We start from the raw sequence: 16,942 nt of genomic DNA on the forward strand, positions 1-16,942 counted from the left end.
CCGAGCATTATGATGCTGAGCAGACATCGACTCCCAGACAACTCAAGATAACAGTGTGCCTAATATTCACCAAATGAGTTAGAACCAGTAAGTGGCGAACCAGCCTGCGATGCGCACATGCTTTAAAAAACATATGTGATCTGACATCATAGCCCTTCACACCTGATGCGGGCAATAGAGTAACATTGGTGAGGGGAGACCAGTGAGAAAGTGCCTCTTTTGACATGGTTAACCCCCCACTTTTTGCCTGGAAAACTTTTTGCCAGTGCTCCTTCCCTAAAACTGTACTATGATTGGCACTTCAGACCCCCTGTAAGACCCTAGAAAACGGTACCCTGGGCATTGGGACTGAAGAGGGTCCCCTAGGGACCCCTCACCTAGGTTATGCAAACTGCCCCTGCAGCATGAATACCTTGGTGGAGATAAAAACGGCACTGCCCAAGGTATTGGTAAATCACCCCTCTAGCATGCCTTACAAGCCCGAAGGCAGGGTGCAGTATATCTCAGGTGTGGAAATATATGCATGAGCAGATATGCCCCTACAATATCTAAGTCTATTCTTAAATATTATAAGTGCCAGTGAAGCTATAGAGTACATGGGCTGGAAACTCGACAACTCTAGTTCCCCAGCACCATGATGGCTTCACTGAACAAAGGAGTTTGGTACTGAACAACTCCTCTCAATAAACCCACACTGTCATCAGTTTTATTGAAACATACCCAGAAGGCACCTCAGAGGTACCCGCTGGAAACCTACCAATCCTGGTGTGGTCTCTGATTGGCTTTAGGCAGACTGCCACCACCCGACATGTTCCCATAACCCTGAGACCAGAAGCAAAGCACATCCTGGGCAGAGGTGTCACTCCTCTTCCACAGGATGAGCACAGTGCTTGAGGAGAGGTCCAAAGGCCTTGCTGCCTTTGTAATGCAACCCCAACCTCTTCTGCTAGCAGCAGATGGTAGTTGATAGTTCAAACCCCCACTTTTGGTGGGGAAACCAGTGGGAAAACCAAAGCAGAATAGGAAGTGTGCCGACCCTTCACCAACTCCACCCCTCAGGTGCTGCAGGCTAAGTTGAGCACATTTTTCAGTGCCCAACATCTTGAAGATGGTGGGACGTATCCAATTAGGCTAAGGTTATGTCTTCACACCCACAGGAGGATGGTATAATAGTGGATGTAGACACCCCAGGTAAGGAACCCATCGGTCCCTACCTGTTAGGTGCCTGTAATGTCCCTAAATCTAGTATTTAGGTGGCTCCCCCAACCCCAAAATCAGAATCCTAAGGACCTAAGAAGACCCGGACACTACAGCGTCGCACCAGCAGATTAGACTGCAGACACCAACTGACTTGGCCGCAGCCCTACTGGCCTGTCTGCAGCCCTCGATGATCCTGCACGTAAAGATGACCTGTCTCACAGCCCAGTGACCTCCAAAGCCTTGAGAGGACTGCCTGCCTTCGACAAAGATCAAGATCTCCTGTGGACAGAGGACCTTTCCAGAAGAAATCAACTTTCAAGAAAAGATACCTAGCCCTGACGAGCCGCAAAACTGCTTCCGGACCCACCTCTTCATCCGACGGCCACGGCCCGAGTCCAAGTGGCCCACCAGTCCTGCAAAGGTTACCCAGTGCTTCTGAACCAGAGTACACCTTGGGGTGACCCCTGCCGGACTCTTCCTTGATGCCTGCAGCCTGAATTCGAAGACTCTCCTAGACCGCAACTTGCCTGGCAAGCTGTTCCCAACGTCAAAGGACACCCCTGCACCTGAGGCCCCTGGGGAGCTTGACCAATGGTGTCCCTAAGTCCCTTAGCATCAGAAATTATCTGGGTAGCTGTGGGGTTTCTCCGTCCAGCCTCCTGGCAAGTGTCAGCAGCCTCTTTCCAAAACCAATCTCCCCCCATTGAACTTCATTGGGCACCCGATGCTGTGTTGGCACTCTGCACCTAGCTGCCGCTAAGGGTGCAAGTTTGGTGCTGCCTTGTGCCCCCACGTACTTACCTTAAATCCAAGATATCGACCCCTGACTCCGCTTTACTCATCTGTGAGCAGCACATCTTCAATCACACCCAGTCTCCATTGGTTAACATTGGGTGCCTGACCTCGAATCTGACCTCTGCACCTAGCTGCCCCTGTGCCGCTGGTGGTGCACTCTTGGTACCAACTTGAACCTTGCCGGTATTGATCTGAAACCTCGAAGACTGGATCTGTAAGTCATATACTTGCCTGAAAAATGCACTCTTGTTTTCCACCATAGGTTAAAATTGCACAGCCTAAGAACTGCACTGTGTCCACTTTTTAAAGCGTAAAGTATTTTTTCTGAAAAACATACTCACCTTTTTGCATCCATGGAGACAGGGAGGCATTTCTAAAACTAAGTGGGGGCCCGTGGAGTGAGTGAATCTAAAAATCAGTATAATCGCCAGAATGAGTTTATTCAGAATAGGGGATGATATTAAAAATACAAGGACGGTGAGAAAGGGGGGTTTATTGCCCCATCACCGTAATGGTTAATTTTGCCGACATGTTTCTGCCTATGTGGCCCAAATGGGTCCGCGGCATTCATAAGGACAAGAAGAGAAAAAAGGGCTCCTATCTTACCACAAAAGATGGTAGAATGACACGGCTGTCTAGGTTGGCCTATGTCATACTCTACCTAAGCTGATTTCCTGAAACCTGTATGGGTGATATAAAAAGAAAAAGAAAGAGAAGAGCTTGCCATCAAGATTATTCGGTCACGGAAAAGAAAGACCTACATGTATCATTGATACATATAGTGGCTATTTGTGTAACACGTGACACTGCAAACGTGTAACACACGCATATATCACTTAGCACTGGATGTGAGACTAGCTCACTATCTTACCCTGGTTGGGCTTCCTACACGTCCCATGGGAGGAGACTGAGGGAGAGACCCCTGTAGTCGCACTCGGGAAGGAAAAAATAACAAACAAAAGCCTAAACCAGGTCAGCTCTATCATCCACTCTTTCCTTGTGGGCAAAAGGAAGGGTATTGCACATGTAATCGCTCATACTGTCATTCATGCCCTTACTACATCAAGGTGCATCTCTCGCCGTGGTGCTAGATGTGCCTGCTCTTCATCCCTGAGGTAGAATGAGCAGTGTGTAATTCAGGCTTTAAATAGTATGCTGAGTCAGAGGCCGTTGTCAATTGGATGCACGTGTGCTGTTAATTCGTCCTGGAATTGTATCTGGTGTCTGAACCGGGCCCTTGAAACTCATCTGTTAGGTGCCTGGTCTTCGCGTCAGCCGGCAAATGGAAACAGCCTGCACTGCGGCCAAACACCTGGGAATTCCTGGTGTTGCGGTGAAAGCAGCCTGACTGCGCCAGGATCGCGCATCAGACTGCAGCGTGGGCAGTGCCGCGTAGGTGTGCGCATGCACGAGCACCAAGTACAAACATCTGGGAATTACCGGTGTCCCAGTGCAAGTAGCCTGACTGCGGCTGGATCGCGCGGCAGATTTAAAGAGGAGGTGGTGCCCCTTAGGGGTGCACATGCGCTAGCACCACCGCCCCGTTTGATTCTTCCGCTTCATAAATAAACGGGCTGGAATAAGTACAAACCGACCATGCGTCTATATTTATAAGCTCTGATTTGAGTGGAGGAGAACAAAGGTGGAAGTTTTGGATTATTTGAATATATAATAGGTGGCATATACTGAGAATCAGCACGACTCAAGTGAAGCGGTTCTAATTAAAGCTTCCTTGTAAACAAATCAACAAACTTATTTCCTTATGTGTAGTCCATTTGGGGTGACAGGATCTACATATTTTTAGTACGATGAATCTGTAGGGGTACCAACATAGGTGGTGGGGAAGTACTGATTATTGACGGGCATGAGTAGGTTCTAGATGTCATTTGCCAATTTGCAACCATGGTATTTCGCCGTTCAGTCCCATGTCCCATGTATGTAGGCGAAAAACCCATTGTTGTTCTCTGATGTGTAGAATTTTCTGGATGTCTGGGCTTGTTCGCCTAATCACCTCAAGTACTACCCATCTCAGATCTGTGTCTTTGTGATTGTTTTCCAGGTAGTGTCTGGTCAATTTTGTATTGTTTTATTTGCACCTAGTAATGCTCCTGTGCTCATTAATGCGGACCTTAATCTTTCTCGTGGTCCTACCCACGTACATAAGATCGCAGGGGCATTTGAGCAAATAGATCACATTCTCAGTATTGCAATTGCTGAAGTTTTTAAGAACCCATATACAGAGCCAGCTTGGTAAAAGATCCTTATACAATTTTCTGCCAAACATTCAAATCTTGGCTTGCCCTGTGTTGGACACATGACAGCAGGAGTAGCAAAATGAGTAATGAAACTCAAACAAATCCATTAACAAGGTAAACAGAGAAAGAGTTGGTAGCAGCAGTGACGCTAAATATACGCATTAAGAAGGTAAAGAGAGAAAGCTCTTTCCAGGTCTGTACCTGCGCCTTAGATAGCCGGACTTCAGACATTTCCCGCTTTACAGCTCCTGGGTCTGGTGTCGCCATTTGAGGTCTGAAGCTGCAGCTTGTTTCCCGTATCCTGGTGTCACATGGGATGAATCACACATATGTAAGTTAACAATGAATCTTGGTGTCTGCTACAATTAGAACTGAAGTCACAGCACACCAAGATTGTACTCCTCTTAGCATTTGACTCTCCCAGGGTAGCAGAGTTGAGTCAAGGAGGTGCATTAGTACACTGACATAACAATTCATAACTTGAATCTCCAGACAGTTCTTTCATTGACATATTTAAAGAACTTGGTTTACTGGTAAGTTGTTGCTATACATAAAATATATGCAAGTATCGAAAAAAAAAGAATTGCCTCACACATCCTGGTCCAGAGAACCAGCAGCTCGGGTCTCAGAGTACTTAAGTCTTTTACAAAGTTACTTCAAAGAGAAAATTGAACAGTTCTTGGGTTTTGGTGCAGTGATTTGAAATTAGTTTCAGAAACTGGAGGGTGCTCAGAAAGACACACTCTGTATTGTTTCCAAGCCGAAGGAGCCCAAAGGATTCCATATCTAAAGAAATGAAAAGGCCATGTTTCTTTCGAAGTAAGATATACTTTTAGGGGGTCCATCAACTGGTGCTTTGGAATGACCCAGCGCCCTCTCTTCAGTGTCCAGTCAATGGCACCAGGTTGTGTCTTATATCTCACTGAATAAATATTGCATTTATATTTACATTTTATTTATGAGTAATAATCTAAATACACGTTTTAGGTGCCACTCCATCATACCTTGCACTTGAAGAGTGTTTAAATGATCCATCGACCAGGCCCGTTGTATCAGTAACTTGTTCTAGTAATCTGCGTCCGTCTTGCCCCTCCGAGAGCTTCTGTAATATTTCATGTATTTCCATCACTATTTGATTAACACTATGTAGTCTTCCAACTGTCTTCTAATCAGTTTCTCTTTTTTCATCTCGATATATGTTTTGCTTTGTTTATCAAAGTTTTACTTTTTCTATCGTCTTTTAATGATGTTTGCATGACTACTTTATCAACTATCTACAAATGTTTGTCACATCGCAGAATTTCTTTATTTAATCTTCTCACCACTATGTGAGTTATATGCTGTGTTCATTTTAATTATATGTTCGAAGTGAGAACAGTTGAGATATGGAAATGTTGTTCTTCATTCAAAAGATAATGGATATTTTATTGTCTCATCTTTTTGTTCTGCTAAAAAAGCACTGGTTATAAATTGCTAAAACGTTGGCGTGCAAATTATGTTATGTATTTGAGTAGAGATCTTTTTTCAGTTAATCATCAGATTCTAGCATCTGCTAATATCTGAGTACTAGGCTTCAAATAACGTGATGCTGAACTAAACATTTGAAAACAAAAAACATCAGTTTAGTTTTATCAAACTACATCTGTTTAAACAAATTTAAGATCTTCCAGTTATTTGTTCCAACTTTTGTTTGGAATCTCACCTCTTTATAAATGCTCTCCTTGGTTTCTTGTTTTTCTTGCTACTTTTCAAATCTCTTTGAAATTATCTTCCTAAATCCTCATTAACTAGAAGTACGGTTGATGGTATATCAGAGCATTTACAGGGAAACTAGTAGAATGCAGTAGGTTATTCCAATCTGTTTCTTTTATGTGTAACTTTTAATCTATTTTTTAAGGTGAGCCCTCGCTTTACAAAACATGGATCGTCCTATCTCATGATAAGTGAAGCTTATCCTACCATGTGTGCCAGATAAGTGAAGCTTGTCTTACCATGTGTGCCAATTAGTTCTTTTATATTTGATATTAAACCTTGCTATGTACCTGTCCATTTTAATGACACATCTCGCAATCCGAACCAAACATTTAAATATGTTCCCATAATTATTAGTAAGGATCTATTTTACATTTTTGCATTAGATGGTGCTACTTTCGAACCCATGAGTGTTCCAGAAAAGTGAAAGAAGTATAGTTTGTCCCATCTGGTATGGTTCTAGTATAGAATCATGTATAGATGCTGTACAGAAAAGATTTCCTCTATTCCTTTAATATTGTCCTTTAAAATCATCCAATACGGTCTGCTTCATCAGCACACGATATGGCTGTAGATCGTGCAGAAATAGGTTTAAAATGGACCCTGGTGTGAGCAAACGTAGTACATGAATTTGCACTTTTATTAACCCGCTTCCCCTTCCGCGTTTATTAATATTTCTATTTCCACTGTATTTCGATTATGAGTGTCAACTGATGTAACAGGAAACGCAGCAGGACTACCTTTGTCTCTTAAGGCGCAGAGTCAGACTAATCTACTTTGTTTTTTCAGATACTGCAAAGTTCTCTAGGTAAAGGGTCAGCTGCGCTTGAACACAACACAAGCCTGTAGCAGCACTCCCCGTCCCTTAACCCAGAGGAAGATAAATGGGGTTAGGTTTGTCAGGGCATTCATTCTTCCAGTGCCCATCCATCCCACATTAGAATCAGTCAGTTGTACCCCATATATGTTGTCCCCCTCTTCTCATCTCTCTTTCTCGTCCCCAGCCCCTCCCTTGCCTTTCAGTAGCCCTTCCTCTTCCACTAAGCCGAACATGTTGCCTCTGCAGAGCCATCAGCCTCTCCTCAGTCATTTCCCTCTTTTATCCTGATAACTCACAAAGTGCTTTGCAACTGAAACTAACTCATCCAAATCTTTAGTCTGTTAACCCACACAAACCCTATGCAGTTGTTCTTCTGACTTATATGGCAAGCTTCAGACAAAGGCAGCCGGTGCTGCTTGCTTGGCATTCTTAGATGGGTCTCTTATTCCTGAATGCCGCTCAAAAACCTCCCTGATGCGATATACATAGTCTGCTGGGGATTCAATTATTTATCCTTTCCCAAACTGCCGTGCAAGGATTCACCTTAGTTACTGCATCCACTAATTAGGTGTGTGAGCTTGCAGCCCTTCGGTGATGTCTGATGCCTCATCTGGCCAAGTGGCTGCAGTCAGGACTCTTTGACGTACCACTGGGTGAAAGACAGCTCCTAGCATTCAATTTACATCTGCCCAAGTAGGGTCATAATAGTGAAAGATGGTCACTAATTCCTCTCTGAACCTTTTATGTTCTTTCCTAATATTGGTAAACTCTAACTAAATTCCTGAGGACACCTGTGGCCCAGGGAGCATGTCCCTAAGGCATCATTGGCGCCGGGAAATTGCCTTAGTGGAGACTGGAGAATACCCCCTTCTTGTATCATGGGAGTGTGAGCATCAACTGGAGACAAGATATGGGTCATTGTGACGCTCTTCATTAGGAAACGCTGGGGACTTTGGAGTGGCACACTTTGTGTTTGTACTAGTCCAGGGGTCCTCGGGTTTGAAAGATAGAAGGGATATAGGTAGAATCCTTTGGAGCACTGAGATTACCTGAGTGGGTAGGGGGTGGGGAGCAGGGGTGAACAGAATGGATCGAGGAGGAGGTAATCCTGCGAGGAAATCTTCAATGTCTTCAGGAGTCTCATCATCATGAGTAAGGGTTTCTTTGAGCAGCAGATACATCAGGGCCCTCGGCCTAACCATCAAGTCTTTTGTCATTTTTCTCTTTTACCTTGTCATCAGTCAAGTCTATGTTACATTTTTCTTTTTAGTCCTTCACTTGTTCTTTCATTTTCCCTGGGAGTCTGTAAGACTTGTGGAGTCTCTTAGATGTCTCTTCATATCAAGATATGCATTCCATTGATATACTGGAGTCTCACTTTTTCTTGCTTCCAAAACTTCCCTTAGGTGCACTATTTTATCCAAATCAAACAGGCCCTCTCCCGGAAATTATAGGAAGGTTCTGTTTTGGTGTACCAGTGCCATTTAACCAAAAGCTTGCATGTTTTGTGCCAATAACGCACATACATTTGTGCTGGGGGTCCTTTTTGTGGTTCGACTTCCCTTGATCCTGGACCTGCCCATCTCTCAATTCATACCAGACGCTTTCAAAATAAAGACGCAAAAAGAGATGGGGTTTGTGTTGTACTTTATGTTATTTTCTGTGATTTTTCTCACTAAAAAGCAGTACACAAGTTATCACTCTAGACTCCAGGCACAAACACAGTTCATTGTGGAAAGAGAAAGAAGAAAAAATAACAATATTGGTACACAAGTGATGGATACAAATATTCTCTGTTGAGTCATTTTACTAAGTTCCCTTGAGTTCAAAGATCCTATCTTTGTGAGAACCATGGTGCCGTTAAACTTTGTGTTCAGACCTGGCCAAAGGGCATACCTCAATTTATACCAGCTTCATACAATGGCAGAACTCAGAATCCATTCTCAACACCCTCCATCCCATGCTCACATCTTGTATTATCTATACTCATACCTGATGCGCTGTATCTTAGGACCTTTATAACGTACAGCCTAGTACTTTGAACTTAGTGTATACACCTAGAGCTTAGAATGTTATGTTCTGAATCTACCACTTTAAACCTAGAACCCTCTTTGCATTTCCAATAAATCTTCCCCTGACATGTCATTATCCTCTTACCCGTGTATTTTGGTAGCCAGAGTCCCCTGTAGTCATAGGACGTGAGCGCAGAGAGCAGGCCTAAAGACACAGCTAAGCCCCCCTGGAAATAACCGACAAAGGATTTTTAATAAGGGTCCCTACCTTTTCAAAATGTGCGCACTTGGTTGTTCAGGTGAGAATTATCTGCTGTGCAGCCCTTAAAATGGAAGTGCTTGGTTCTTCGAGTACACGCCACCAAAATCTGTAGAATAAAAAAAACACTTAACATCATTCAATACCAGAAAACACATTTATTTAGACATGTCTAAAAAGTGTGTTGACCCATGGAGAACTTTAGCCACCAGACACCTGAGAATACTGAAAACACCGGCAGTATATATACAAATCTCCACAGCCAGAGGTGATCTGAATCCCCGTAAGAGGAGGACACCTCAAACAAAATGTTTTACTGATTAACAGGTGTGGGACATCAATTTAACAAGGCTTCACGCAATTAGAAACTGGTACGGCTTCCCAAAACATGATAGTAGGTAAAATTCTTCACAGTTTAGCCTTGTACAGCGATACATATATTAAGTAATGTGTAGGGACAGGAAATGTCCCAAAGCAGAAACTGATCTTTTGCATTCTTCCAGGGTCGACAGGGATGAAATGTGACCTGCACAGACATTCTTTGTGTTGAGGAGAGGAGCACTGGTCAGGAGGTGATGATCTTCACACACACATTTTATTTTTGTTTACTCATCATGGGCATTGCTGTGTTTTTCATGTATCTTCCACAGTAGTAAATCAAACAAGAAAACTGTTGAAACATCTACTCCCTTGGCAGACACAGACAGCGACACAGGAATGCCCTTGGACTCTGAAGGAGAAAATTGATACAACTTCGAACCTCTCACAATAGATTCCATAATATGGGTGGAGGTTTCTGCTCTTGGAAATAGGGAAGCATTATTAAGGATGAACCAGGACCGGCAGGGGGTGTTATAATGCTGTTCTTTACTTGAACATAAAAGCTTGTGTTTGTGCACAGCAGGGGAGAGCTTTCATAGTCTGCTCCACGGTAAATGATGCTCACTTAACACCTAATCTGTGCAGTTTGTACCTCAGAGTGCTTGTTGTTACTGAAACCTGTACTTGCGGTGCTGCACAGAGAGCCCTGGTGAAGACATACAGGGGCACCTCTGAAGCAGGCACACGCACCCATCATCAGCCCACTGGACTCGCTAAGTTAACACGAAGGTTTTGAGCCCATCCGATGTGAAAAATGATGGTGTAGTCTCGTGTGAACACAGGATATACAATTATTTAACATAATATTAATACTTATCCTACCATTGTGAACAATTGTATTTTTTGAGAAAACACACACATGCATCCGGCACTAGTTTTCTTCACAAAGGATTGCAAAAAGTCGTCAACCTACAGTCATAAAAGTTGTGGTTTGTGCAATTTTGGCAGCATATGTGTAACTACAGTCTGTATACATCACTGAATAGGAAATGTCATACTTTCTTCTATAACACAATCCTGTTCCAATGTTCCACATATTTTGGATAATTTCTATGTACTTCTCTATCAAACTAAAATGAGTCCTGCAGTCTCTTTTATGCTCTTTTATAACCTTGAAATAAAGTTCAGCACCTAATGTCACCCCTCATTTTTATTTTAATCTGTGTATTACTTTCATAATCTTAATAATTGATTACTCTTTTACTGAAAGATTTGATCTCAGGCTTTAATGCTCAAACATGTGTTTTGTTAAACGTTTAATGGGCAAACCGACAGGGTGGTTGGGGTTTAACCTCTATTGGATCTGTACGTCTAGAATACTCTCAAAACGATCTTCAATTGTGTATTCTTCAGAAAATCCGACTAGGTCAGCCTTGATATTAAATAACAATATCAGCAACGTAGACACCAACAATGCACCTATATTTAATATGTCTACTTCAATCTTTGATAAGTTATGTTTTTAAATGCAGATCAAAACATTTTCCTTAGACTCTTTAACTCTATAACTGGACCTGTTCACCTATTTCACCCATGGGGTTTCCTTCGTCGTTTTCACCTTGACCTGGCACAAAAGGGGCGGGAGTGACTCCATGTCACTGGGATTGAGTCTATCTGAACATTCAGGGCCCGATTCCCAGTTTGCTTGAGTTTTCCAACTGAGAAACTGCGGTGCACAGGGTTCTCAATTCCAGTGTCGGGTGGTAGTTAGTTAAACACCTCACTGTTCATTAAATTAAGGCAGTTCAAGCCTGTGAGAATGTAAGATAAGAAACAATACAATATGTACAGAGACATGCAGAGTGTGGTGTGGTAAGCAGTAAAATAAGCATGTTATACCCCACAAAACTCAAAATAGGTGCCATATATCGCACCAAATACTGAACTCCAGGGTGACACACACAGTACGGTCAACCGACACAGTGCACGCGTGGTTCATGTGCGGAACTCGTCCCGGTGTAATTTCCAAACACCTGGACACTTTCAGCAGAACCTGCACGTTGTCTGCTTTCCATCTGCAACAAGCAACAACGTGCAGGCGGGGACGGGTCTTTCTGATTTAAGACTCCTGCTGGGCCCATGACAAAGGCCGAATTTGAGGGGTCATCAGGCCTCCTTTTGTTCAGTCTCTTGGCTGGGAGCAGTCGGGAGCATCACACCTGATGCAAATGAAGCGGAGGGGAAACAAAGGCTCACACCTTGTTAGCACTTCACACATACTTAAGAGAGGCAGCTTTTCACTTTGTTTAGTCCCTGTTTAGGAGAATTGCATGTATTGCTTTTATATAGAGCTTATTTCCCCTGACGAGGCGTTGAAATAATTTAAGCACCACTATTTTTTCTTGTATAGTCCTACTCATCCCAATGCTGGGTGTCAGAGCGCTTTACATCAACACGTGCATATTACATGTACAATAAATTATATAAGTTTGTAAATTAATGTACAGGATGTGTTACATAAAACTGGGGGATTTCTAGGTGTGAAAGTCACATATCATCTTCCATAGCTCCCTGTGCTATTGTCCTCGCAATGCGCTCAAACATACACATGATAGACCGGCTAAACATATATGTGAGGGCTTTAGATCTGATGTCACTTCTTGTGATGCCACTTCCTGTAAAGCCGTGGCTTGTGATGCCACTTTCTATAAATTCAATTCCTGTGATGCCATGTGTGATGTTGTGTGCCGTGATGTCACGCGCAGTGGCGCCGTCATGTCGCCCGCCGTGATGACCCTTGCATACTACCAAATTAGGTCAGTCCTACCACTTCTTTTTTTAGGTCGAACATCAGCGCGCATGCGCTGCTGCAAGACCTGCTGTATTTAACAAAACCACTTTATTCCCGCCTGCTACTTACCATTGGCTCCCTCCTCCGTCGCTCTTCTTTGCTGCCTCCAAAGTTGTTCCGCAGATCCAATACTTACGGTCAAGACTAAGGAGCACCGGCCATACACAGTCTTCTTAGGCTTCCTTTCTTCATCTGTTGTTTTACAGAACTTGTTTTTTAACGTTCCTTATGGCCTGTTGCTGCTTCCGCCCTCTGACAGAAACGCAGTTTCCGTCCTGCTTCTTTTCATTTGAACATTTATTTACATTGTTCTATACCGCTAGTCGCAGTGTGTTTTTATTGCGCCACCCCTCCCTGCAGTCCCTGTAACTATTTTTGGAACGGCAGTAATGGTGTTGCTGAGCCCCAACTTTCACGTTAACATCAAGCCTCCAAATGTGCAGGACGAAACAGCGTAAGAAGAGATCATGTTGCCTGGAGCCCATTTCGGAAAGAACATTAAATAAAAGCCCTAACCTGCTGTATGGTACTGACTCACTTTCGCTTGTTTTCTCTGTTGCCAGTCCCATTTTAGAGCTTTGTGCAAACTGCACTGACGGTTTTCACTCACGTACTATCATATCAGTATGTTGCTGGTGATAACTGTGAAGGAATTGTGTGCTTTTGTTTTTTGAATAGCAGGCACATAAACAGTATAATTTATTCAGTGATGCAGTACCCACAGGTGAGTGTATCCCAGCACTGTCGTCTACTGCACAGGGGCCCTATGCTGAGGACGCGCTGCAAAGATCTTCAGATAATGTGAAGTGCCTTGGATGCTCCTTACAGCTCTCGCTTCCAGCTCCGGTGGTTTTATTCACAGACGCACCATCCAGGTCGCTCAAGATGTCTGATTACAAGAAAAAAGTGTTTGAATCTGTGCCTGTCTATTAAGTGTTTGTGAAAACAATACATTTTACATCAGTGTTACACAAATAAATTGCCTAAAAAACACATACAAATGTAATTTTAGTTCAAATAATATGTGTGTATGGATGGTAGTTTATATAGCACGATGTTACACTAATAGCATGTCTTTAGCTCCAAAGACATACGTCTTCTGAGCACTGCATATTCTCAAATTTCACCATACATGCCCTTGCGGCTTCATTAGCTGCCATTAAATATGACTTAGACTCTAGTTGTAAGGGACAGTATAAAAAAACTAAAGTTACACAAACCTCACAATTGCAGGCCACAGACGGCTGACCTACAGGAGAGGCAGGTTTTTACATGCCAAGACAGCAGAGCTGTTCCTTACGTTAAAGATTCCATAGGGGTTCGAACATCAGTCGTGTCTCCAAATATCCATAAATCTTGCAGGCTCAGTCCTGAGACATCATATATATGTAGTGGTGATAATGTCATGAAAAGCTGTCAAAGTAGATGATGAAACACTTCCATTTCAGTCATGAAATAACTGACTAAGCAAAAAGGAAGTGCCCTGTGGGAGCAAGGAAATAATGACAACATCAGCAGTTAGAGTCCCCAACTCAGCAGCTCAAATATCCAAATCATTTTTTTTTTTTAATGGACACATTTTTGTCCCCATCAAATACCAGCTTTTTATTTTTTTCAAACACGCACATTTTGTCCCAAAAATGTAAAACCTTCACTTTCTGTAAGCACTACCAGTTTCACGCCATCAAATAACTACTTCATGAAGGTAAAAAGATTAATGTAGTCCTTAATAATCAACCTCTCATCATATACTTAAACTTACTGCCCACGGACATGAACAGATATTTGCTCACATTCTCATTTAGATCCCCATATGCTCAAGACCAGCCTCACACAGCCAATATAAACCATCCTACCAGCAATGCCCACCATCAAACCAGAAATGCATGCCATTGTATAACCAATGACAAGGTGGCCAGTGATTTACCTTGGAGGACTACTATTGTGCCACAGGTGGCCACAGTGTGAAAGCGATGACAATCATTATGCGTGGTGGGATGCCCACCATCAAACCAGGGATGAGGTCATGATGTGAAAATGGACAGTGGGGCATCAGTGTGCCATTTATGGCCTGTAGATGACAATGCCTTTTATTTATCCGTTTAAAAAAACTGCATTAATAGAAGGCATTGTCATTTACAATACCAATAGGTCAACGTTGCGAAAATGAGAGACCTATTGAATTGCAAATGCTTGTTAGGAATTGTGTCCTACAAAAAGGGGTCAGGGACAGAGCGGAGGGGTTACTGTGTTGGCTGATATTAGGGGGACAACTGCTCCTAGCCTTATGCCCACCTGAGGCCAGACACCAAGGCTTGCATTCCTTGTTGTGCACCTTCATCTCTTAGGGACCATTAATAAATACAGCAGTTAATGCCCTCGGGGGAGGGCGTTTGCCGCTGATAACGCCCTAAGAGATGAAGTGTGCAAGTAGGTTACCCAGTCCATGGTGGTCATTGTAGTCCCAATGTTATTATAGGGTGCGAAGTAAAACACTGGCCTCCTGTGCGGACCTGAGAGCCCTGGAGCTGGGGACCCGAGCAGAGCGCGGTGAAGTGTGCCATGACAGGCTCCCGAGAGGACGTCGCACTGTCCCCGTCAGGAGTACAACCATGGCAGCAGCGCTCCCTCACCTCTGCACCGGCTCGGAGCGCCCCTGCCCTCTCGGGACCCACGCTCACTCCCCAGGCGCTGGGTCGGGGACTCCCTCCTGCCAGTGGAAACAGGATGCGGCGTCACGTGCCAGGCAGCCAATGAACCTAAGGGCAACCACTGGGAACACGATGCGGCGTCACGTGACAGGCAGCCAATGAACCTAAGGGCAACCACTGGGAACAGGATGCGGCGTCACGTGACAGGCAGCCAATGAACCTAAGGACAACCACTAGGGACAGGATACGGCGTCACGTGCCAGGCAGCAAATGAACCTAAGGACAACCACTGGGGACAGGATGCGGCGTCACGTGAAATACAGCCAATGGCAGAGGCTCCCCTCAGTCGCAGATTAGAGGCCGGAATTAGCTTGCTGTGTTTTTATTGGTTCAAAACTTGACGATGGGCGGGGCTGGCGGGCAACAGTTGCATGAGTTGAGGCTAGGGCTGAAGGGAAGTTACAGCTTTAGGTTGTGTGGGACTCGAGGGATGGAGCAGTGTAGCGGGGTACCGGGGCCAGCAGAGGCCAGGCAGCGAGGAGGACCGAGGCGGGTCCCGGAGCCAGCTGAGAGCGGGGAAAACCGAGGGGGATCCTGGAGCCAGCTGGGGCTGCACCGGGGGCGGGCGGAGGAGCGAGAGATACCGTGTGCGTCAGATATCCTAATACAGATTGTCACAAACCAACTCTTCAAGGCATGGGACTGGAGGGGGCCCTTTCCAGCGCTCCTGCCTCGTGGTCTGCGGGCCCCTGGGCACCCCTCCCACCAGAAACAGGACCCAAGGTCGCACTCCTGCTCTGCAGGGGGCGCTGCGTCCCGCACTCCTGCTCTGCAGGGGGCGCCGCGTCCCGCTTATGCACAAGCCCGGCTCCAACCTGAGAGGCCTATGGAGAAGCCTGGGTGGGCCATGAAGATACATGGGAGAAGCGGTGAAAATGCAGATTTTCCACAGTTTTAATGTAAAGAAAAACATGATTTTATTAAAGGCACGGAGGCTAATATTATGCATAGTTCCTTTATTACTACTCAAACAGCAGCAACATCACAAGGAATTAGAATACAAATAAACACTCTAGAACCCTGAACATGCATATAGCCCCTGAACAGGCAGCCATCTTCCTCTTTGTGGCTGCTATGAACCAAGTCCCCAAAACAAACTCATTCTCCTTCTAAATTCTTCCGTCTTTATCACAAAATCTCTTCTTCTTTGTTAACCTACAAAACAAACAAACTTATTATCAATCAAGGGAGGGCCCTGAGCCCTCCAAAAAGGTGTTATCAATACTAATTGAAGGTGCCAACATATCTGGCTATGTCCTTCACGAAATCATCTCCGAATAATAATCCTTCGCTTTCCTCACCCAACTCCTTGCCAGCCAATTCTGCAAGCTTCGGGTCTATTTTAAAGAGTATACTCTTTCTCCTTTCCAGGCATAAAGCTGCATTCTTATTGCCAAGCAAACAGATCGCCCTTTGCAGCCACTGGCGCATTTCAATAACATCCACACCAGTGTTACTGCTATGTGCCTCCTCACACATATCAAAAACCTTCGTCAACGGGCCCAAAACGTCCAAAAGCCTGTCCAGGCAACCTTTTAAACCTTTGTCGAGACCTCTCCTTGGGTCTCTTCCACCTTTATATATGAAGGTCAGCATTTTCTGATCTAGCTCAGGTGTATATGCCACCTTACTATTTAAACTAGGCCTTGGGCACTCAGAACGCAGCTTTGTTCTCACCTCCTTAGGTATCTCCCGTCTAATCCAAAATCTTATATACTTGGCTACGTGATCAGCCGGAGTCCACTGAGGTGATAATGGATGCTGAATCAACAGTGGATCATACATATCCTCCCCTTGAGGATCCACAAATTCCCCCATTTCCATTTTTATTTCTTTTTCCTCATATTTCATTTTCTTTACTGGAACCTCCTCTACATCAGAATCCTCCAGGCTAGAACTACATGTTAGTTCCACATCACCTGAAGATGAACTTGAATCACAGGACACCGCACTGTGTTTCCTCTTT

The 16,942-nt window shown here is 44.3% G+C and overlaps 1 protein-coding gene across 4 annotated transcripts in view; it reads right to left on the minus strand.

The window, feature by feature from the left end:
* Positions 1–15,035, minus strand: part of LOC146822320 (zinc finger protein 135-like) — a 127,896-nt gene extending 112,861 nt beyond the window's left edge. The window contains exons 1-5 of one of the 4 annotated variants that reach the window (XM_085613402.1): positions 14,899–15,000; positions 13,486–13,748; positions 12,988–13,154; positions 9,103–9,202; positions 4,452–4,551 (exon numbers count right to left, since the gene is read on the minus strand). In XM_085613402.1, the coding sequence (XP_085469528.1) occupies positions 4,452–4,517 (66 nt within the window). In that variant the 5' untranslated portion in view covers positions 4,518–4,551; positions 9,103–9,202; positions 12,988–13,154; positions 13,486–13,748; positions 14,899–15,000. Of the gene's footprint in view, positions 1–4,451; positions 4,552–9,102; positions 9,203–12,987; positions 13,155–13,485; positions 13,749–14,898 lie in introns of all 4 variants that reach the window. The other 3 variants (XM_085613406.1, XM_085613403.1, XM_085613405.1) reach the window with 3 other exon arrangements.
* Positions 15,036–16,942: the final 1,907 nt, after the last annotated feature.

Source organism: Triturus cristatus, chromosome 6 (assembly GCF_964204655.1).
Source record: "Triturus cristatus chromosome 6, aTriCri1.1, whole genome shotgun sequence".
In the NCBI taxonomy this organism is placed as follows: Eukaryota; Metazoa; Chordata; class Amphibia; order Caudata; family Salamandridae; genus Triturus; species Triturus cristatus.